Source organism: Lutra lutra, chromosome 11 (assembly GCF_902655055.1).
Source record: "Lutra lutra chromosome 11, mLutLut1.2, whole genome shotgun sequence".
In the NCBI taxonomy this organism is placed as follows: domain Eukaryota; kingdom Metazoa; phylum Chordata; class Mammalia; order Carnivora; family Mustelidae; genus Lutra; species Lutra lutra.
Window position 1 is genome coordinate 40614049 of NC_062288.1, and position 24003 is coordinate 40638051.

General features: G+C 37.1%; 1 protein-coding gene across 1 annotated transcript in view; it reads left to right on the forward strand.

Moving 5' to 3' along the window:
• Positions 1–3289: 3289 nt before the first annotated feature.
• SDHAF3 (succinate dehydrogenase complex assembly factor 3) overlaps positions 3290–24003 on the forward strand; it is a 63016-nt gene continuing 42302 nt past the window's right edge. Inside the window, exon 1 of the mRNA XM_047695793.1 lies at positions 3290–3540. Within this exon, the coding sequence (XP_047551749.1) occupies positions 3367–3540 (174 nt within the window). The 5' untranslated portion in view covers positions 3290–3366. The remainder of the gene's footprint in view (positions 3541–24003) is intronic.

Below are 24003 nucleotides of genomic sequence, written 5' to 3' on the forward strand. Positions count from 1 at the left end.
CGGGTGGGGTTGGGTGAGGAGGGTGGGGGGTGGTGTCAATCCCAGCACCCTGGGATTATGACCTGAGCAGTCACTTAACGGACTGAGCCCTCCAGGTGCTCTGGAACTGACTCTGATCTCAGCTCAGGTCTTGATCTCATGAGTCTGAGCCCTGCACTGGGCTCTAGCTGGGCGTGGAGCCCATTAAAAAAAAAAAAGATCTTTCAAAGCAGTGATTTCAGAATGGATATGTGTCTGCTTCTACGTTTACAAAACATTTTGGAGGAAATCTGGGAGAAATCATGATTAGATTAGTAGAAGTGGGAGATACTGAAAATTACCTAACCCAGCATTTGGCATGTAAGACAATCCAGCACAGAGTGGTCGAGTGACTTGCTTAATAACACACAGAAAAAAGAAACACATGGAAGAAGGATACAGGAAAGGCCTACATGAAGTGTACTGATCCAGATTAGTGGCCAGGAATAAAACTCAGATCTTATTTTCAGTTCATGGCTATTTTCACCACAGAGGAAAACTGGTCAGCCTAAACTGGAAGCTCAAGGAATAAGAGAAAATTTTATCTTCAAAACATACCTCACTGTCCAGATCATTGTAATAAATAAATAAATAAATAAATAAATAAAGGCCATCTGTCATTATAGATGTTATTACTTGATTCCTCTTCCCAAGGCCTAACCGCTACATCTTGGCTTCTCTCTCACCCATCATTTGCCATTTCTGAGTATTGATTGCCCAATGTTCTGTGGCCCTTTTCTGCTCCCTTTAGACTGAATTAAGTCTTTTATTGTTATTTTTTATTAATTCATTGGCAGAATGTTTTTCCCACATTTTTATAAGAGCTTTGGCTCTGAAAGAAGTATTTATTATACATGTAATTTAGCCCTAAAGGAAACCAGAAAAAAAGTAAACTGGAACAAGAAATTAATTTTCAATTTATAAGGATATTAACAGATGAAGGGTGGTTAAAAAAAAATTCCTGAAGTAAAATAACCACACTGCCATGAGTTCTTTCCATTAATGTGGTTTGTCATAATACCAAATTAAATCCATTTTTTAAAAAATGTTCTGTGCTCTTTTAAACAAATATTTTTCCATATTTTAAGCTGAAGGAAAAAGTCCATTCAAGGTAATCAATATTAGAGTACTTACTATTTGTCAGGCACTGTGGTGGGCCCTGAAAAGGACACCAAAATGAGTAAGTCCCTGCCTTTGCTAGCAGGGTGTGGGCCTTCCTTGTCTTTCAAAAAGTCAGTGCACAGAAAAAAGTCTTTGAGGGAATCATATAAATTCCTATTCTCTTGCCCCTTCATCACTAGCAGGTCATATGAGTTATTTGACACCCTCAAAATAACGAGATGTCTGTCCTCATGGAATCTGTATTCTAGGGTGTGTGTGTGTGGGGGGGTGCAGACAATCAGCAAGTAAGTAAAATTTGTGTTTTAGAGGAAAATAAAGCAGGGGGGAGCATAAGGAGTTCTTGGCATGGTGATGTAATTTTGAAGAGGTCTTTGAAGGGAAGGTCTCAGAAGGGGAAGTGAAGTAAGGAGCTGGGTGAAATGAAGGTGTTAGACAGGATGAGATATATGTGGTGGAGAATTTGAAGCATAGGAAACAGCCAGTGCCAAGGCCTTGGGAGTGTGCCTGGCCTGTTCAAAGATGACCAGTATGTCTGGAACTGGCCAACTAGGGAGAAAGCAGTAGGAGAAAATTTAGAGAGCTAAGAAGTCAAGAGTGGGTTTTCCTTAAAGATTTTGTTGAGCAGAGGAGTAACATGATCTAATTCACAGTTTAGGTGCATCATGACCAAAGCTGATCCTGGCCAGAAGTGGGTACCCAAGAAGCTACCACAGTATCAGGAGGTGTTGACTGGAGAGAGAGAGAGAGATGGTTGTGGTTGAGGGCATGGGGAGAAATGGTCGAGTTCTGCATATATTTTGTTGGTGGAACCATCAGGATTTGCTGAAGGACCAAATGTGTGATGGGAGGGAAGGAAGGAGGCCGAGTTGCCACCAGCTTTCTATAGAGTAGCGGTACTCTCAGTATCACCTTTGAAAAAGGTGGAGATTTTATGTTTTCAGCTAGGCAATTTATTTATTTATTTTTTAAAAGACTTTATTTATTTATTTGACAGAGAGAGATCACAAGTAGACGGAGAGGCAGGCAGAGAGAGAGAGAAGCAGGCTTCTTGCTGAGCAGAGAGCCCGATGTGGGACTCGATCCCAGGACCCTGAGATCATGACCTGAGCCGAAGGCAGTGGCTTAACCCACTGAGCCACCCAGGCGCCCATCAGCTAGGCAATTTAATCAGCCTCTCCAGGATAGCAGCCCTGGAAACAATACATTTAAAATGTTTCTAGGGGCACCAGGTTGGCTCAGCCGGATTTCCACTCAGGTCTTGCTTTCAGGGTGTAAGATCAAGCCCCGGGTGTCGGGCTCTGCACTCAGAGAGTCGGCTTGAGATTCTTTCTCCCACTCCCTCTGCCCTCCCTCCCACCCCCCTCTCAAATTAAAAAAAAAATAAATGTTGGGGCGCCTGGGTGGCTCAGTTCTTAAACACCTGCCTTCCTCTCAGGTCATGATCCCAGGACACTGGGATTGAGCCCTGCACCGGGCTCCCTGCTTAGCGGGAAGCCTGATTTTTCCTCTCCTGCTCCTCTTGCTTGTGTTCCCCTCTCACTTTGTTTCTCTTTGTCAAATAAATAAATCTTTAAAAAAAATGTTTCTCTATGATTCTTCTGCAACCAATCTGACTTGAGCTGATGAAACCTGCTGGCTCACGGCTCACTTGAGTTAAATGAAAGAGGCTGCACCTTCTGGGTACCATTTAGGAGCACAGCACTGTGCAAAGTACGTGGGTTGATGGGCTCCTGAATGGAGAGATTAATCCTAATCCCACTCTGATTCCTCTCGGACAACACAGGAATTTGTAAGATAACTGAAGTGGGTCTAGTTAACCATGGAAGACTTCCTTTTCCAAGAAGAGGATTTGATGAAGGCTTTCTCAGGCCTTTATCAGCAGAGAAGGGTGAGATGAATGGAAAAGAGGATGAGGCGTGACTGAGGGGGTGACAAAAGGCCCACGCCAGTCCTCTGGCCGGCTGCCTCTCTCGTTGGGACAAGTTGGGCTTTAGCAATCCGGCCAGACTGCAGGTACAAATCCACAGAGGCCACGCCCCCTCCAGGCAAGAACCCGCCCACTTCCACGTCAGCCGAAGCAGCTTGGTTTCCGGAAGGTTCTGATTTTAGAGCGGACCAAACCGGATGAAGGTCGCGCGCCCTCTTCCGCTAATACCCGGCTTAAAAGTGCGGTAAGCGCGCTTCGTTCCTTTGCGCAGGCGCGGTGTGCGGTCCACGCGCGGGGCTATGCCGGCAGGGCACGTCTCGCGGGTCCGGGCCTTGTACCGGCGCATCTTGCTGTTGCACCGGGCTCTGCCCCCAGACCTCAAAGCCCTTGGCGACCAATATGTGAAGGACGAATTTAGGAGACATAAGACCGTTGGTTCTGACGAGGCCCAGCGTTTCTTGCAGGAATGGGAGGCAAGTGAATGCCAACTTTTCTTCGTCCCAGACCCTAAAAGGTGCCCCTGTTTGTTCCTGTGAGAGACAGCCCGTCCCTGCTGGTTTCCCCGGGCGCCGCGCAGGATCTAGCAGCGGCAGCCTGTTCCGTTTGAATTAAACAGCGCAAAGCTGTTCAAACAGTACTTCCCAAAGTTACATCCCGAGCCCGTCTTTCTCCATGGGTTCCTGGCTGCAGCTGATCCCGTTACCTCGGCGTCCCCAATACAGTTCCTCCTTTTAAGCTCCTGCGCGTGCCAGGCACCAGAGGGATGAGAATGGCAGCTTACGAAACTGAATAAATCACGTCAAGTAGCTTTTGCCCCTCCAATGCCTTGCACATAGCAAGCTCCTGTTAATAAGGGAATGGTTTTCTCATTATCTAGTTTTCAGATTTACAGGATTGTTTCCGTAATTACTATTTTTTTTTTAAATTTCCGTGCTCTTTCTTAGGTCTTAATGTTCTCAGTTGACTGAGACAGGTATCGGATATGACCATAAGCGGTGGAGGAGAAAAATGCTCAGAGTTAAGTCAGGCGAAAGTTTGATTTCTCCGGAGTCTCACATTGCGTTACTTTGTTGCATTGCCCTCCTTGCCCTAAATCTTAGACACCTGCATTAGCGATTAACTCTTTGACTACTCCCCACCCCCTTTTTGAGTGAGGTTAAAAGAGTATTTCGTGGGGTTATGGGCCTAGCAGCATTGCTCTTAGATATGATTTGCAAATACCAAGAAATGAATGGAATTGGAAATTAGAGCGACATCTCAGGTATTTGAAAGCAGGAAGCAGTGTCGGTAAAACAGCAGGTAAGCGATTATTGGAAAGCCCCCAAAGTTGGTGGCTAGACTGTCTTTTTTTTTTTTTTTTTATTATAAAGTTTTTGGTTAGGGTGAACGGAAAAGAGTAGAAACTCAGAATAAATTGATAATAGGCTGGATGAGAGAGTATGGGTGAATGTGTTGATTGACTGAGGGGAGGTTTGGTATCAGGAATTCAGCTTTTTTTTTTTTTTAATAATTTTATACTTACAGAAGAATTACAGAGACAGTACTGAGTTTTCCTCCATACATCCTACATCCACCTTCCATGTATATAAACATGTATGTAACCATGGTGCAGGTTGCATGGTGCATCAAAACCATGGTGCATCAAAAATAAGAAATTGACATAAAGAAATTAGCATTGGGTAACTACAGGCTTTATTCACATTTTGCCAGTATATCCAGTAATGTTCTTACTCTGTTGCAGGATCCAATCCAGGATCCCACACTGCATTTAGTTATCCTGTCTCCTTAGTTTTCTCTAGTCTGACAGTTCTTCAGTCTTTTCTTATCTTTCATGTGTTTGACACTTTTTGACTATCTCTCAATTTGGATTTGTCTGGTTTTTGTTGTTGTTGTTGTTCTCATGATTAGATTTTGATGTTGTGCATTAGTGGGAGGGATAACAAAGGTGAGGAGTTTTTCTCAACATACTATATCAGAGGGCACATGTTATCAGTACAACTTACTACTTGTGATGTCAACTGTGATCACTTGGTTAAGTTTCTCCACTGTTAAGTGACTATTTTCCTTTTTGAAATTAATATGCATTTTGGGGAGAAACTCTGAAACTGTACAAATATTCTGTTTCTCTGATTTTGCCAACTAGTTTAGCATCATTGATGCTAAAAATCTTGCTGATTTTCTATTTCTCTCATTCCTTTTGAACTTATTTATTGGGAAGTTTCAGTAGGTAAGCCATGTCCCTTCTTCTCCATTATTGATCTGACATTTCCACTTATTTTTTGGAATGAAGAAAAGTGTATTCCATGGGGGTAGGGCTCTGTAGTTAATGAGTTAACAGCTGGGTAAAGTTCAGTTTAAACCTAGTAATCTAACTGTTTGGATAGAGTAGTAATTCTCACAGTTGTAAGGCAGTTCAGTCTAAGCCTGGGAGTTGGAAGGGGTGATGTGGGCTCTGCCAAGAGAGCTAGTTTCTCTTTTTTTCAAGGATGAAGGATAAAGAAGATTCTAATGACTTGGAGGGGAGAAAATATTGGCTAGGGCAGTGATATTGGAAAGTGATATCCTTCAGTCTTCTGGGCTTTTCCCTCCTATGAGCTCTTCAAAACATCTAATTTATGATTATGTTATACCTGTTGTGACTAGTTATGACCTGGATTTCTGTTTTGGTTAATGATGATTACATATTTGGCACACATGAGTATTACTAGCTTGATGCCTATGTTTCTGTCAAGCTAATTGAGAGTAACACAGTTGTGGACTTCCTGTGCTTTGTGTTCTTTGGGTTTTGATACTCTCTCACTTCTAAAATTACTTACGAACTTGAATGGATTCTGAATTTTTTGTACTTTACGGGGCAAACTTAGGTATGGGTCCCATTGGAGAAAAGAGAAGGGAAAGCTCAGGTATCTTAGAGGCCCCAGCATTAGGAGGAAGTTTCTCTGTTCCTTTCATCTGTAATCACGGAAAACCATGGCAAATGATAGAGGGAATTCAGCTGGGGAAGTTTCTATTCCAGGACCACTTAGGGGAACGTAGGAGAAAGTATTTCATTTTATCTTAAGGATAAAAATGTATATGCTTATTTACAGAGTGAATAGTGAATTTATATAGTATTTTACCACAAGAGAAAAAAAATGGAGGTTCAGAAGAGCTGTTGGAAATATTTGAAGGAGAATGTTTGATATCTGGTTGGTAAAATATTTATTGTAATCTTAAGTCTTTTAGGAGGCAACTGTTAGAAGTGGAATTGGGTCTGGGTGGATCAGGGAGGGGTCTTATTTATTATTGCATTTTTTTTTATTATTATTTTTTTATTATTGCATTTTTAAAGTTCTGGCTGCTCAGTTTTGAAGAGAAGCTGATTTAGGTAATACTTTCCATTTTTTTCTCTGGTGTCTGTCCAGTTGTGGAGAGAACTTCTTACCACTTATTTTCTGGGAAATTAGAATAAGTGCTGAAGATTAACTGGCAAATAAAACATGTTTGTGATAGAATGTGAGATGAAGGGTAAAAAAGAGTGAGCTCTCGGGAGCCCTACGTTTAATTTTTCCTTTTCTGCCCTATTTGGTTATGTCTCCTGCTTTCTTGCTTGGTTTCTTTTGCTTTGCTCAAGGAACTGTTTTGCTCTGTGTCTATAGTTTATAGATGTTTACAGTAGAACTTGTTTCTGGAAAAAGCCAAATGGCTTATACATTCTAGAAGTAGATATTGATCGCTTATTATTGCGGGGCAAAGTGCTAGGCATTGTGGGGCACAAAAATGAACAACAGTTGTATTTTACTTTGACATGTCCAAGGTTTAGTTGTGTGTATTATACAATTATAATACAGTATGAATGTGTGTCTGTTAAATGTGATGGGAGCAGGTAGAGAATGGAGGAAGTTGAGGGCCACATACAATGTCTGAGCTAAGTCTTGAGTAAGTCAAAATTACCATGTCATGAAAAAGACTTTCTAGGCAGAGGAAGTAACATATGGCGAGGTACTGAAGTAAGAAATAGTATGACTTTTTCCAGGATCTTCAGTAATGTGTTTAAAATTTAGTGTCTAAAGTGAGCAATTAGGAAGAAATAAAGCTAGAGAGGTGGCCGGAGACAGGATATTCTGCTAAGGACTTTAGATTTTTATTTGGAATTACTGAAAGATTTTAAGCAGTGGTGAAATGATTCAAATTATATTCTAGAAAGATCACTTTAGCAGCAATATAAAGGAATGATTGAAGAATGAGTCAGATTGAAGGTAGGAAGAACTGTTAGGAGAGTTGTATTAGAGATGGTATCTATCTGTCTTTATATTTGTTGAGAATGTAGGGTATGGCTGTGTGTGTTATCTTTCATAAGGCAAAAATGGGACTTAACTTGAGGACCCACATAGGATTAGTGAAAGGGAAGGAAAGAGAATGGAAAACTCTCAGGTTTAAGATCATGATACCAGTAACCAGACTATGTATTTAGAAGGAGCCTGGTGAAGAATGAGTATGGTATAGTACATTTTGTGGTAAGCATTCTGGTGGGACAGTCAAGTGGAGATGTTCTAAGGTATATATTAGTCTCATACTCAGAAGAGAGATTGTAGCTGGAGGTAGAGAACTGAAATTCCTTATCTCTAGTTAGTTGCTGGTTCAAAGTTGTGGCTGAAAGTGCCCAGGTTGGGTAAACTGTGGGGGAAGGTATTCAAAGGTAGACCACTAACATTCAGGAGTTAAGAGAATGAAGGTAGTAGTATGGTGCTGGCACTGTTCTGTTCTTTTCTTCTGTATCTGGTTGTTTCTGGCTACTTCTGCAAAGGAGCATACTTGTGTCCTTCTTGTGTTTAGTTCTTTAGATTTGTATGGTGGTCTAGATATCATATGTAACATTTGATGTTTTGTTTTGTTGTATTTGTTGGAGAAGAGGAAGTGCTTCATATTTCCTATAACCATCCATTTGTAACTCACATGGGATATCTTTGTCTTATTTAGGACTTTGAAGTAGATCATCAGATAAAACATGTATGATTAAGTTGCCTGTTGCCTATATTTAAAGTTTCCTTAACTTAGGATAATTAGGCTTGGATGGGTATTCTGCAGTTCTTAAAATTGTATGCCTTTCTTGCCTGATTTGGGGACCTCATTTTGTTGCTTTTGAACATTCTGATTTGTAGTTTGTATTTTAGCTTGCAAAAGAAAAGGAATGAATTACCTCTCTGTTCAGTAGACAGATCATATATGTCCGGGATGCATCTACCAAGTATGAGTGAACCTCTCAGTTGTACGTTTATTCAGCATGTTACTCAGTGTAGTGTTTTTGTGATAGTTTGTTGGATGTGATGGTTTACTGAAGAGTGATGTATGTTTTCAACATTAAGCTTTACCTCTTAAAAATTTTTCAACCATATTCTGGTCCTTATCTAGTGGTTGAAAAAGGGATAAAGGAGGGGATATGAAACTCAATCATTGGAACATAAAACATTTTTTTCCCATTTCTTAGCATTTGGCTTTTCAGTGATACTTTTAAGATACTGTTTTTATTTAGGAATATTTAACTTTTATTGGTGTCATGAGATGTGTTCTAATAGTACTTTTGTTATAAAGGTATTTTAAAAATTCTAATTTGATCAATATTGTCTATATTGATGTTGTTACCAAAACATAGAGGTCTGTTTTATTTAAATGATTTAAAATTTATTTGAACTTACAGATTTAAAATACTGGTGATAATATAATAATAATATACTAGTGGTTATGGTTCTAAAATAGATCTCTACACCCACTGTAGGGCTTGAACTCAAAATCCTGAGATCAAGACTTGCATGCTCTACTGACTGAGCCAGCCAGGAGCCCTAAAAAAAATAAAATAAAATAGATCTGTTCATGTGTACACATAACACATAGTCTTAAAGATCTGAAATAAGTTTTTGCATAGAATTTGAGAAGATAAAGGATTGTATGCACATAGTTTTACTGGTTTTACCTGTTTTTTTAAAATATATTTTACAGTTGCTTAATAAGAACAAATGTCTGAAATTTTACATAAAGAGTATTCAAATTTAAAGGGAGCTTCAGATTGCTGTAGTAAACTCATTTTTTTCAGTTAATGTACTTAAATTTAAAAAAATCAAAGTAATGTTATGTGATTAAAAAATTAGTGTGGGAGGGTTTATAATAAAGAGCAGTATTTTCTATTCCTTACCTCTTTTTAAGGTGACATTTTTCTTTTTATTTTGATGTCTTTTATGTTTCAAATATCTTTTGAATTTTGGTTTTTTGTCCTTATTTACAAGAAAGCAATAAGAAAGAGAACTCTGCCTACATATAGGCCTTGTTGATTGGAAAGTTACTTTTAGGCTTACAGAGTTTTCATTATCTGCCTTAGATTTGCTTCTCACTCCTGATTTCCTTACCTACATGGTATCTGTGTTCAGTTGGTTCTGGCAGTTTGGCTTTTTCTTCAGCTCTGTTCTCTCTTTTCTGTTCTAAGCTGTAGATCCTAAATCTGCACTCTTTCATGAGTTCACTCCTCTACCTGCTTCCTGTCTTGAGAAATTCACTGAAATCTGTTGGTGGCTAATGCCTCCATTTTTGTTCTCAGTCATTATGGATTACTCCTTTTGAAAATCCTTTACTATCAGTTCAAAGGGGTTTTGGGAGGAGAGGAAATAACAAATATGCTGCTATTTCTCCAGTATGTCCTCTTAAACTGAAACCCCAGTTCTACCATTTTAAAGAGAAAGTAACTGAGGCTTATAGAAGTAAAATAACTTGTTTGGTATCACACAGCTAGACAGGACCAAAGTCTTGTGTTCTTATTTCATGAAATTAATGTTTCCAAAAAAACTATTAAACTTTTGCAGTATAAAATGCTGTCAATATTTTTCTTTTGAATTTTTCTTGTTTGCTTGCTATAATTTGTGTATTTGCTTCTCCATTTTTTGTATTTTTCCTAAGGGAAAGAGAAGCTGCTTTTCTTTTTTTAAAAAAATATTTTATTTTTTTATTTGGCAGAGAGAGACAGAGAGGGAACACAGGCAGGGGGAGTGGGAGAGGGAGAAGTAGGACTCCCTGCTGAGCAGGGGGCCCAGTGTGGGGCCCTCTCCCAGGACTCTGGGATCATGACCTGAGCCCAAAGCAGCTGCTTAACAACTGAGCCACCCAGACGCCCTTGGAAAGAGAAGCTGCTTCTTCTTCTTTCTTTTAAAAAAAAAATTTTTTTTTTTAAGATTTTATTTATTCATTTGACAGACAGAGATCACAAGTAGGCAGAGAGGCAGGCAGAGAGAGAGGGAGAAGCAGGCTCCCCGCTGAGCAGAGAGCCCCATGTGGGGCTTGATCCCAGGACCTTGAGATCATGACCTAAGCCGAAGGCAGTGGCTTAACCCACTGAGCCACCCAGGTGCCCCGAGAAGCTTCTTAATCATGTTTTTATCCTGTATACCTCTAGCATAATAAAATGTTTAATTATTGTTTAAAGAGTGATTTAAGTTTATTAGCCCAAGGTGTGGTTATCAAAATTCTTTTCGGTAATGAAATGAGAATAGAAGTTGCTGTGATATAACTGTTAAACTGTAGTTAGTCAGGCACATGTGTTTTCTGTGAAAATTTTGGAAGCTTTATTTAGGTCTCAGTGGTCTCAGTTGGAAAAATAATGTTTTATCCTTGAAGATAAGGATGCACCGATAAGTTCTTTTACCTCTAAGATATGGTTATATTAGATGAGTTAAAACTGTATCAAATGGCTTAACCTATTTTACACTTTTCATTGGTAACACAGATTTTTTTCTCTTTCATCTTCTCTGTTAGTTTTAGGGTAATATGTTTTTATAGTAATAGAATGGTTAAAAATTTTTTTGTTTTTTGTAATACAGTTATAATTAACATAAAGTTAATAACCCCTGAATTTTAAAAAGTTAAAAAAGCAAATGAAATATATTTTGAATTAATGTGATACATGCTTAATTAATATAAAAAGTTGGTTAGCTTGGATTGGGAAAACACAGCTTTTAAAAAGAATGGGCAAAAGGGACCCCAGTAAAAGACCATTCTATGATTTATTTACAAGGATATTAATTGTGCTGTATATATATGGTAATAATGACAAATCAAAAACAGTATAGATATCCAATGATGGCAGAAGAATGAAATGATAGCATAGCCATATGATGGGTGGGTCACTATGCAGCTAGAAATAGTGTTTCAGAAGAATTAATGACTGGGAAAACTGTTCATGTTATAATTAAATGTAAATGGTGTTTATCTTTGGGTCATATGGTAAAGGATGATTGTAATTTTCTTCCTTGAACCACCTATTTTCCAGATTCTTTGCAAAGATGAGTGCTACTTTAGTAATTATAAGAAAAGCCAATAAATGTTATTTTTAAAAATGCAGCTGGATATACTCAATATTTTTGTTACCAGTCTCATGTCATAAAGCACTTGAGGCAAACACGTTAAGAGTCAAATACCAGCACCTTATAAATACATTTCCTAATTTTGCCATTTAAATTTTGTAAGTTAGGGGCGCCTGAGTGGCTCAGTCGGTTAAGCCTCTGCCTTTGGCTCAGGTCATGATTCCAGGGTCTGGGATCTAACTGGACTCGGGGGTCCCTGCTCAGTGGGATGCCTGTTTCTCTGTCTCTCTCTGACCCTTCCCCCCCAACCTTGTGCATGTGTGTGCTCTCTCTCTGTCTCAACTAAATAAATAAAATCTTTAGAAAAAATAAATTTTGTAGGTTAACTTAAACTACTTCATGATTAATAAATAATGTCCGCTATATATTTTATGATTCTTGCTGAGTTTTGTAAATGAAATGAAAAAGAAAAATCTAAACATGTATTCAACAATGTAAATGGCCACTTCAATGAGACAAAAGAAATGAAAGGTATCCAGATTGGAAAGAAAGAAATAAAACTCATTTTATTCACAATGGGATTATGTAGAAAATCTGATGGAATCTACAAGAAAAATCTAAAATTAGTAAGTCAGTTTAGCAAGTTTGTATGATAAATGATCATTATACAAAAATTAACTATTTTTATGTACTAGCAACGCAAACTTGGAACTTAAAACTTAAAAATACTACCTACCATCAAAAAATATTAAATACTTAGGGATGATGTAAACAAAGGATGTACAAACCTGTACACTGAAAACTATAAAGCACTGCTGGAAAAAAGATGTGTAGACTCAAAATAAAACTTACCTAGTTATTCTTTTTCTAATTTTTTAATTTTTAAATTAAAAAAAAAATTTTATTTATTTTTTAAATTTCTTTTCAGTGTTCCAGAATTCATTGTTTATGCACCACACTCAGTGCTCCATGCAATACATGCCTTTCACGATACCCACCACCAGGCTCACCCAACCTCCCACCCCACTCCCCTCAAAAACTCTCAGTTCCTCAGAGTTATTCTCTTTTACCTAACCACTGGAAGACATATTTTAGAATCTTTAGTGCTATAAACTGATATCTAAAAAGAATCATCAGGACTATTTTCTGGTATAGTATTAAGTTTATTTGTTTATTTTTAAAAGATTTTGAAAGAGAGTGCATGTATGCACACAAGCGGGGTGGGGCAGAGGGGAAAGGAGAAGCAGGCTCCCCACTGAGCAGGGAGCCCAATGTGGGCTGGATCTCAGGGTCCTGGGATCGTGACCTGAGCTGAAGGCAGCTGCTTAACTGACTGAGACACCAAGGTGCCCCATCTTAAGTTTTTTTTAAAACAACATGAAGAATCTTCTCTTGCTTAATTTCCTAGAGATCAAACTTAAATATCAAATGAATATTTGATCAAAATTAAATTGCTACTTAATAACTTTAAAAAATCTGTAGTAGTTTAATTGTTCACATTTTCTTTTTCTAAGTATTCTAGAAGACTTGTCAGGCTGACAGGTGGGACTGGGAGGGAGATTGGTTAACTATTGGTTAGTCTTCTGGTAGGTTAGTCAGAGAAGATGGAAGACCTGTAAATAGGCTGAATTGGTGGCTTGGAAGCTAGTAGGTTAAGAAAGATTCCAGGTGGGTATGTGTCACTTAACATTGTGGTTATAATTCCTGGTAATTGACTTTGTAGGTCTGGAATTAGACTTTATATACCAGTATACCCAGAGATGATCAGATGTTGGCATCAGACTCACACTAACTAAATTTATAAATTTTGAAGTATAAACCAGAATGATGATTGAAGTATAAACTAGAGTATTCATTTTTGTCGGTTGGTTATGGGGACTGGTGAAGTGGGGTTGGGTGGGGCTCTTCTTTTCCAGGAGTCAGAATATTTATATCTAGATCCAGGGAACTCTTTTTCGGATGTGTCTCAGAATTCAGAATATTTTAGATTTTTAGAAAGGTAATAAGGACTGTGACTGAATTTTAAGAAATAACTGGGGTGGCACCCTGTAATCAAATACATTAATACTCCACACTAAAATATTTGACTTTTAATATTAAGTGAAGTAAATAAAGGGTTTATGTCCATTTAGATCAGGATTTGCTGCCAGGTAAGTTCTGAAAAAGCTTTTGTTTGTCGAAACTTTTTTGACTTCAGAACTTTAAGTAAGGGATTGTGGACCTCTATTAAGCTTTCTTGGAAACTGAATTAGTGTTTAGAAGGTTGCTGAGTAAACTTGGAATTAAAATAATGGGAAGTGGGTAGGCATGAGAGATTTTTCATCAGGCCTCACTATATCTACAGCAGAGAACATCGTGGGTTCTGCTGCTTCCCTGTTCTTTTTATTTGGACAGTGCTGAACACATACTAGCAAGTTTGCCCCCTTGTAATAGTTTATTATTTTATTATTTTCATTGTAAGCACTTTCTTTCTGTCAAAGCATTATTGTTATTGCCATTAATGTGTTAATAGATTAAGCTAGCAAATTTCTCATCTGGGCCCTAGAGAATTCAGATACTTCCCATGGTATGTGGATTTAATTAGCTTAATTCCAAAGGGAGGATCATATTTATCTTATTTACAAGGTTTTGCTCTTCTCAACTCCTAAATCATTAGAACTTGGAAGCATTTCCAAAATAAACTGCATTTTGACTTTTGTGCTCTCAAACATTAAAATATTTATGTTTTATTTGAACAGATTTTAAATATATACACCCACATGGTTTATTTTCCTTTGGAAAGGTATCATTATTATAAACAAATAAAAATTGTAAAATGTTGCTTATTGTATGTTTAAATTGGTTTCTGAAGGTTTCTGGACTTTGATGCAGTGACTCTTTGCTGAAGGTGAAGAGGTCTACAGTTTGTTTGAAAATTATTCCATTGAATAAAAAAATGCATACACTTCTCATAGAAAGCTTACCCCTTCCAAACTAAGAACGGCCGGAGGTGGCATGGCAGACACACATGTACACATATGCAAAATCAGCTATGATGACACCGATGTGTAGTATCAGCAGGTGTAGCTTCACAGCACACGTTCTAAACCGTGACTCCTCCGAGAGGCATCTTGTTCTAGTGCCTCCCACTTCCCAGCATGGGCCTCAATGATTTGTGCATGTTACTTTTACATTTTATAAGCAATAGATATGTGCAATTGATAACTCAGGATTTCTGGCCAATAACCTTAGTTAACCACCTTAGTTAATAACCTTTTTTAGCTCGTAAAAAAGGCCATGAACATCTTTGGATGCTTTTACAAGGCCAAGAGCAAGATGTACACAGTGAGAAAAACTTCTTATTTTATTTTATTTTTTATTTTTTTTAAAGATTCCATTCATTTATTTGACAGAGATTACAAGCAGGCAGAGAGGCAGGCAGAGAGAGGAGAAAGCAGGCTCCCTGCTGAGCAGAGAGCTTGATGCGGGGCTCGATCCCAGCACCCTGGGATCATGACCCCGAGCCAAAGGCAGGGGCTTTAACCCACTGAGCCACCGAGGCGCCCCAAAACTTCTTACTTTAAAATATTTGGAAATATGTATAACTTTGATAAAGTGTCTGAGTGTGCTGACTCCCTTGGCTACTTCATTCATGTAAATCACTTAATATTTCTAAGATTTTTTTAGAAACTGCGCATGATCATATTCTAACTTTGTAATTAAATCTGATGAGGGGCTGCTCTTTTGCTGTCAGATTATTCCACATCTGTTTGGTCATCAGTGGATATGCCAGGGTTTTTGGATTCGATCGTAAGCTAGAACTCTGAACAAACAGGAAAAAATTAGCCAGTAATGACCATTTGGGGGCATTAGGATCTTTCTTTCTTCTCTTAGTTGGCTCCAAATGCTCCATTTTTGGGCCATCGTGTTTGGATTTCCCAGATACTGTCTTCTACATTTCAGAGCACTTGGAGCACTGCAAAGGAAAAACAAAGCAAAAACTGCAATGTTGTTTGGGAATCTCTGGATTTTTCTTCTTTTGTACTTCTGGCTTACTTGCCTGAACAAGGCAGTACAGACTCTTTGTTCTTTGGTTTCATGGGTCACTGTTAGCCATATTGAATATTGTTTGCTAATCTGTACATATAATTTTAAAGAAGAATTGGTAATTTAATGATTATTATTAGGTCAGTTTTAAAAGTATATATTTATATACTATATATTTAAGGACCATTTAAGATAGACATTCCTATGCCATTTTTGGCTATTTAATTTGTTAGTTTCACCTAGATTGGACAAGCTTTTGGGACAGAGTTTGTAATAATAGAAGTTTCTGAAGCTTGATACTTTTTAACTACTTTAATGCTATATTTCCGAGAAGTTGTTTATAAATTGATTGCTTTTGAAATTTAACTATATTTTAAGCATCCTGGCAAACTTACTATTACAGGGAATTCTTTTGAGAATCCTTTTGTGAAGTGAATAATCAGCCCATAATTTGTTTCTTTGTGTAAACCTGCATTTGCATACATCAAATTTGTTTTAAATAGGGTGTGTCTACAAATGTCGATGGCGTGTGTCTAAAAAGAATAAAATTTAATTTCTGTTTGATGTGAAGAACAAATTCAGATTTGGCACTTTTGATGAGTGAGACATAACAGATCATTTTAGTTCTATTCTTTTCAACTAAATGCTATCAAAATGTGCTCTACACCCTAAATTAAGGAGGTGGCAAGTGTTCATATATTAAGATTAAACTACAGTATATTTTAAACTATATTTTCTTAAATAGTAACAGGGTTAGTATGAAGTTCTCCAAAGTTTAAAAAGTTATTTAGTAGTTTTATCTTTCTTAAAAGCAAACTGGATCCCAAATCCTAATGATTTTTTTTTTATCTTTTTAATTACAGAAGTGTATGTTGCTTTTAATTACAACATGTTTGTTAGCTTTCTAATTTAGTTTGATTCCCAGCAGCTTACTGCCTTGCTTAATACTTGGAAGATACTAATGATAATTCATCCTCCTTTTATGGATACTGAAATGCTTTTAACCAGAATTAACCATAAACAGCTATTTAGTCCATAATATAGCATAAATACGGTATATTTATAATGAAAACATGAAATGTAATAGCTATTGTGTAATATTCTAACTGTTCTGTGGTTAAATAGACTTTTTCTGCAGGACAGTCTAGGAGCCTAACTACTATTTGTTACGTTATTTCTCTGGGAAAGGATATACAAATCAAAGCTGAGAGCATTGGGAACTTGGCCCCATCTTTCAGATCCTCTGCACAGCCTAGTGGATAGTCTATCAAAGGAGAATCTTCTCAAAATTGAACATGGGTACTGTTGGATCCCATGGAAAGTAAAGCCTTTCTTTGATAACTGAGGAGGGAGTCAGTGGATTAGGGAACCTTTGGAAATGTCCTGGGATTTAGGAGAAACACCTCTTTCAACATAAATAGAGCTAGCTATTTGTTTTTCCATGGTCTTTACAAATTGAGGGTGTTGATGGGTAATCCAGGGGACATTAATAAGGTCGAAAACTGGAAAGGAAGCAAAGAATCAGGAGAGAGTTTTCATCACATCCAATCAGGAGAGAGTTTTCATCACATCCAAGAGAACAATCCAAAAGATTGCTCCAAATGTAGGCCTTGAATTTTGTAAAGATGTTGGTCACACTGTGCCAGGGAGGACCAAACAGAAGCAGCCCACCTGAGTTGATTTCATTCATTGCCTCATTCAGTGCTCACTCATTCATTCAGTGTATACGGTTTTTCAGGGGATTCAGAGATTAATACATGGTCAGTATCTTTAAGGAGTTTATTAAGTTTGCTACAAGTCTGTATAAGATAGTATGAAATCAATTTAGCTTAAAGAATTGCGGTAGAGGGGTGCCTGGGTGGCTCAGCCAGCTAAGCATCTGTCTTTGGCTTGGGTCATGATCCCAGGGTCCTGGGATTAAACCCCGCTTGGGTTCTCTGCTCAGCCCGGGAGTCTGCTTTTCCCTTTCCTTCTGCCCCTGCTCGTGTTCTTGCTCTCAAATAAATAAATAAAATCTTAAAAAAAAAAAAAAAGTAAAGTGGTTGAAAATGTTGGTCTTTTGTCAGAGCAAACAATGGGTACTATGAGTTCATTGGGAGGAAAACTTTTTAGCCAATTGAATTCATGATTAGGCAGTTTTCTACTCAGTGTATCTATCTTGTCACTTGTTCCTTGATATGGATCCATTCTGTTGGATTTGAAGATCTTTTTATCTTTGAGCTTGTTTTAAAAATATGGTTTACCCATACGGGAGATTGCATTGTAAACTTTCATCAGTTAACACTTAAATGATTATCTGACATTGGCTAACATCCAGTCACTTACCTTGTGACCTTGGGTAATTTGATGAACCACTCCAAGTCTGTTTCTTCATCAGTAAAATGGGAATACCAGCAGTAGTTACCCCTTAAGGTTAAGGAGTCAGTAAGATAATAGATTCATAACAGTTGCCTTCTATGGTAGTACTCTAGAAATGCTAGCTATTTTACCTCTAGTGTGGGGTACGATGGAGATTAAAAGCAAAGAGGCAAGATTTCCAGGGAAGACCTTTGAGGGTGCTGAAAACTTTGTGATTTCATTATTTTTAATTCTTCCTTCTCTCTTATCTTATATATCCAGTTAGTTGCTAAATCCTATTGATTCTGTTTCCTTTTACCATGCCAGAACCCTGACTTACTGCCTCCATTCTCATTACCTCTAGATGTTTGTAGTAATTTCATGAATAATCTTGCTGTTAGTCTCTTAATTGTCAGCTTATAAAACACAACTTTGACCATATTATTGCCTCTGTCAAAATCATCACTGTTTTCCCATTGACCTCTCCTTAACCTAGAGTTTACAACTGCAAAATCTGGCTCGAATATATTTTTCTTATCGTTCATCTCCGTATTGTCTGCTGTGTATCCTACGTTCCGCTTCTACTTGCGTGCTGTTCTCTGGATGTGGTCGTAAGTTATTTGGCTTTCACTGTTCATTTGGCCTAAATATTTTCCTATTTCTGTATGACCAAATCCTAAAATGACTTTCACAACAGCCGTGGTACTTTCCTATCCACTCTTTCTTAATTAATTCTTCCAGTAAAAAGCAAAATTCTATTTTCCAATTTCCTGAACAGTATTTTTTTGGTATTTTTGTTTTGGTACTTAATGCTTTCAACATTGTATTATAGTTATTTGTGTACATCCTTTTGGTACTGTTGGTGTTAAGTTTCTTGAGGACAAAAATTATGTTTTACCTATCTTTGTGTACTTTAAAGCTCTTAGGACGGTATTTTGCTTATAATAAAGGCTCAGTAAATCTCCCCACCCAAAGAAAAAATTTGTGATTATATTTCAGATGAAGACCAAACATATTGATGTCCATAGTTAGATTAAAAAGTTAACCAATCATGGGACGCCTGGGTGGCTCAGTTGGTTAAGCAGCTGCCTTCGGCTCAGGTCATGATCCCAGCGTCCTGGGATCGAGTCCCACATCGGGCTCCTTGCTTGGCAGCGAGCCTGCTTCTCCCTCTGCCTCTGCCTGCCACTCTGTCTGCCTGTGCTCACTCTCGCTTCTCTCTCTATGACAAATAAATAAATAAAAATCTTAAAAAAAAAAAAATAAATAAAAAGTTAACCAATCATTTGAATGTGTGAATTGTAGTTTTTGTAAAGATCAATAGTTTAAGCAAAGGCTTTTACTCTGATATGAGAATTCTTACATTGTATTTTATAAATACATAAGAAATTTTATTATTTATTTATTATATTTATTTATTATATTATATAATATTGATATATTATTATATATTTATTATTATTAAAGATTTTATTTACTCATTTGAGAGAGAGAGAGAGAGTACAAGGAGAGGCAGAGGAAGGGGAAGAAGCAGACTCCCCGCTGAGCTGGGAGCCTGACATGGGGTTGATCCCAGGACCCAGAGGCAGAGGCTTAACCATGTAAGCCACCTAGGCACCCCTACATAAGAATTCAGTGCTGTATTTCATAGGGTACTATGAATTCATGTTTTTATCTAGATATTGATAAGTCAGCAGGCATCTGAATGTATGAAAAGCAGGCTCAGTTTTTATTTTTTATTTATTTTTTGCTATGTAAGTGTTAATAAGCTTTTGGTCTTTATAAAATTTATATTCAACACCTGTGGTTCCTAATTACTCAGGACAAGTTAGTGTAGCTTTATATTCCTGTCTCCTTTTCCACTGAAAATAGTCTTGTAAATACCTAAAGTGGGAAAGAGATGAGGAGTAAATATTTAAGGAATTTGAGATCATGAACTGGGAGAGACCTAGGATAGCCATAACTACTAAGAGTCTTGGAAACAAAAAAGAGGTTGGATGTCTGTCTTGCAGTTTCCTTAAGCTGCAAGGAACACTGTCTTTTCTTAGGAAGAAGACAGGAGCGAAGAGTTCCTGTGCATGATCACTTTCACTAAATTCTTCTGAGAATATGGATCTAGCTTATAACTGGATTCTAATATTGGGAAACAAATACTCTAATGAGATGCTGGCATTTTTTTTGTGCAAGTGTAATTTCAAAATTTTCCACATGATGGCAGAAGATCCTTTTATCTGGAAAGGCTAGTCACTGAAATTCAGAAAAGTTGGTTTCAATTTTATCTGAAATAGTATTTATCTTTCATATTGCAACTAGTAATTTTCATGTTTGTATTGTCTGATATGGATATGTTATTGCTATTTTAAATATTTTCACTAATTTTAAAGTGGGTTCCCCCCCCATTTTCTTGTATACAGTTTAAATCCATTTTTGAAGATTTCATGGGTTTCCCTAGAATAGTGTTTAAAATAATTGTTTTGGTGTCTTTTTTTCTTATTAGTGTAGGAGAAATTTAATATGGTTATTTACTATCTATGAAAGTATGAAACTCGATAGGTAGAATCGTATTTGACTTTATTTTAGAAATTGAGGAATTGACATAACATGCATTTTTTTAATGTTAACTTGCTTAGAATTTTGAATGGCTGTTTCTTGTTTCTTGCTCTCTTTACTGTTTTCCCTATCATTGTCAGGTCTTCTCTGGAATCACCCTTGTCTTAATTTAAGAAATTCATTCATTCTATAATTATTTATTAAATGCTTACTGTGTTTCATCTACCACTATAGACAGACGATAATTCATAGTGGTAAAAAATTTCACCAGATATAATCTGTTTTCTGGAGTTCAGTCTTGCAAGCAGATAGCTACCCAGATACATTGTTGTGTTTGAGTTAATGTTTGTGATTCTCACTAAAACAGTATACTTCTACTAAAATCTTAAACACCCTGCAAGTTTTATGTAGGTACAGCAGATTAACTGTAAAATTATGAATTACTCAAATGAATACTTGAAAAAGATCAAAATAAAGCTTTGGAAATTTCGTAGAAACTTAAATAGGCCAATTGTTTTGTTTGTTTTGAACACTAGATGATTATCTGGTTTAAAAAAAAGGGGAATAACATGACATTTTTTACTTGTAGCTAGTAACATTCTGGCCTTTTTCAGTGTGCAAGTGTTTTATCTTAAATATTATCTGTATCATTTGTCAAAACTTAAATGCTTGAGAGTAAAAGCACTAACATAAAATTGTGCAACATACATAAAATGTATATTTATTAACTTATATATTTGGTTTATATTGGTAGACCTGTAAAATAGCTCTTTATGGGGGTTCCTGGGAGGTTCAGTCGATTAGGTGTCTGCCTTCGGAAGAGGTCCTGATCTCAGGGTCCTGGGATTGAGCCCCATATCAGGCTTCCTGCTTGCGGGGAGCCTGCTTCTCCCTTTGCCTGCCCCTTGCCCTGTTTGTGTGCTACTCTCGCTCTCTCTGACAAATAAATAAGATCTTTAAAAATAATGGCTCTTTATGAAAACTTTCCAAAAATAAATTGTCAAAATATAAAAATTATATATGTATCTGTTTACTTTAAGGCAGACCCCTCCCTCCCATAGTGATTATATGAACAATACAAAAAGAACATTTAACTCTCAGGATACATTAATATTAGACCTTTCTTTTTAGCTGTTTCTCTCTGTAATTCTGGGTCCCTTTTTTGTGAAGAATATAGTTTTGGCAATATGGTTTTGTTATTGAAAGTTTTCCCTTAAAATTGCTTGCTGTAAGCTTTTTCAAAGTTATGTTTTATGATTAACAGATTTCAATTATTGACTTCTTTAATTGAGAAAACCACTTTTCTGTAGGTGTTGAGATATCAAAGGAGTTACAGGTAAATTCTGCTTAACGGAGGATACTTTTCAGATCAATATTTTGTGACATTTAAATGTATCAGTATTTAAGCCCAAATATTTTAATAGGTACTATTTTTTAGTCTCCATTCAGAATAGTTTTCTTAAGTATTTTTAAAAAATATTTTATTTATTTATTTGACACAGAGAGAGAGAGAGAGAGAGAGATCACAAGTAGGCAGAGAGGCAGGCAGAGAGAGAGAGAGAGGGAAGCAGGCTTCCTGCTGAGCAGAGAGCCCAATGTGGGGCTCAATCCCAGGACCCTGAGATCATGACCTGAGCCTAAGGCAGAGGCTTAATCCACTGAGCCACCCAGATGCCCCAGTTTTCTTAAATATTTTTATAAGACAGAACTTGACAGACAACAACAGAGAAGTTGTCTTTATGATTATTTTGAATGTTTTTGCCAAATTCAGATGCTCTAAAATAACAGGACTTTTCAATTGTTATCATTTTAGTATGAATATAAATACTTCCAATTATAAATAGCCTTTTTAAAAGATTGCTGTCAGAAATTGTGATAGATATGTAATGATAGAACTTGAGAATTAATTTTGTATACTCTTTGTGCCCTTAAAATTTGATTTCTTGTTTTAGTAGCAGTAAATTTCAGTCTTCCTGCTTACAAGCTTTGTTTTTTTAAAAAAATGCCATTTGTTGAAAGTTAAAAGCTTAAGCTTTTTGCCTCTTCGTCTCATATGTTAAGAATTCCTACTGATTTGAACAAAATGCAAATTTAAAGACTCGTTTACAAAAAAGCTCAATATTATTGTAGAATACTTAGATTGATTTACAAATTAGTTTTTTTTTTTAAAGCTCCAGTATTTTTTAAATCTGTAGATGAGAGAGAGCACAAAGAGAAAATTCATGCAGCCATGCTGTGTAAACTATGGCTTTTTTACAAGTGTCAATTTTGACAACAAATTAATGTTTTGATTAGAATATCACAGTTTGGGCACAGTTATAAATTATGTATGCACCACAACTAATTCCAAGTACATTCCTTCTCTGAGGGTCTCTAGATTTAATAATAACTGTTTCTTTGGCACTCCACCAAAATATGTTCATATTATCACTGTAAAAATGATGTTGAACTCCCCCCCCCCCCCACCCCCTAGCAGAATTTACAGTAGCACTCAAATGTCAGATATTTCACCTTTAAGAGAGTGAATTTCTGTCTACTCTAGACTGGAAAATTAAGAATCTGCAGCCACTGTGTGTGAGTGCCCTTGCTTATCAGTCAGGTGTTGCTTGCTGTCTTCAAAAAGAACATGTTAGTTACACTGCATCAGGAAAGGGTCAGGAAAGAGATGTGGGTTATTAATAGTCATCTTCTAGATTTAACAGCGCATTAAATTGAAAGCTTGTCTTTGTTGCATCTCTTACATTACTAGACCAGACCGGCGGAAGTTGGAGGTACAAATGAAGGCTATCTTAATGCAACTGCTAATACTTTGGTAAAGAGTGAAAAAATTTCAGGACAAATTTTAAACAGGATGAAATGTGAAAACCATGGTAAAAAACCAGGATGATCCTTTACCATCCAGAATGTGTGGTTGTTATATTTTTATCCACTTAAAGTTTATCAGGCAATAGTTTTGGTAGCTAAGTAGTGTACTATAGTTTTGGGAATAAAATACTGAATTTAGTCAAGACTTCTTAGTTCTTGACTGCACTGATTTGCTCTATCACCTTTGTCATATTTCATAGTTTATTTGTTCTTTAATTTCTCCATCTTCCAAATTAAAAGAATATTTGCCTCATCCATTTTGCTAGAAAGTATTACATGAACAAATTAGACCTGGCAAGACATTTGGATCTTAAGCAAGTCTAAACCTAAAAGAATTATTGACCGCATAAGGTGGAAAGTTAGGGCTTCCGATAATAAGAAATACCAATGAAAACGTTCCACTAAGCTTATGGGCTTAAATCCAGACCTTGCTGGAGGGGGCATAGCTATAACTTACTGGATGACAGAGAAATTGCTGTGGTGCCATGCTGGCAGAATGTGCTAGAAATCTGCCTTTTGAAGTTTGCCAGAAATTAGCATCCAAGCTGTGTACAGGGCAGTGTCTCACTGAAGAGGGGCGCTGTTAGCCACTGGTTGGTTTGGCCACTGGGCACTGCCTGAGTTGAGTGTTGTAGAGGAGCTCTGAGGGAGCAAGTCTGAGGAGGGGGAAGTCATTTACTCCTACGGAGGCCCTCCTATGCCCTCTACTGACAAAGATGAACACTGTGCCAGCTGGAAAGAAAAATATTTAAAGGGCCCAGGTCTGTTTCACAGAGCAGTCTTTGGGTGAATTTGGAGCTATAAATTAATAATTGGCACAAAACCAAGCAGCTT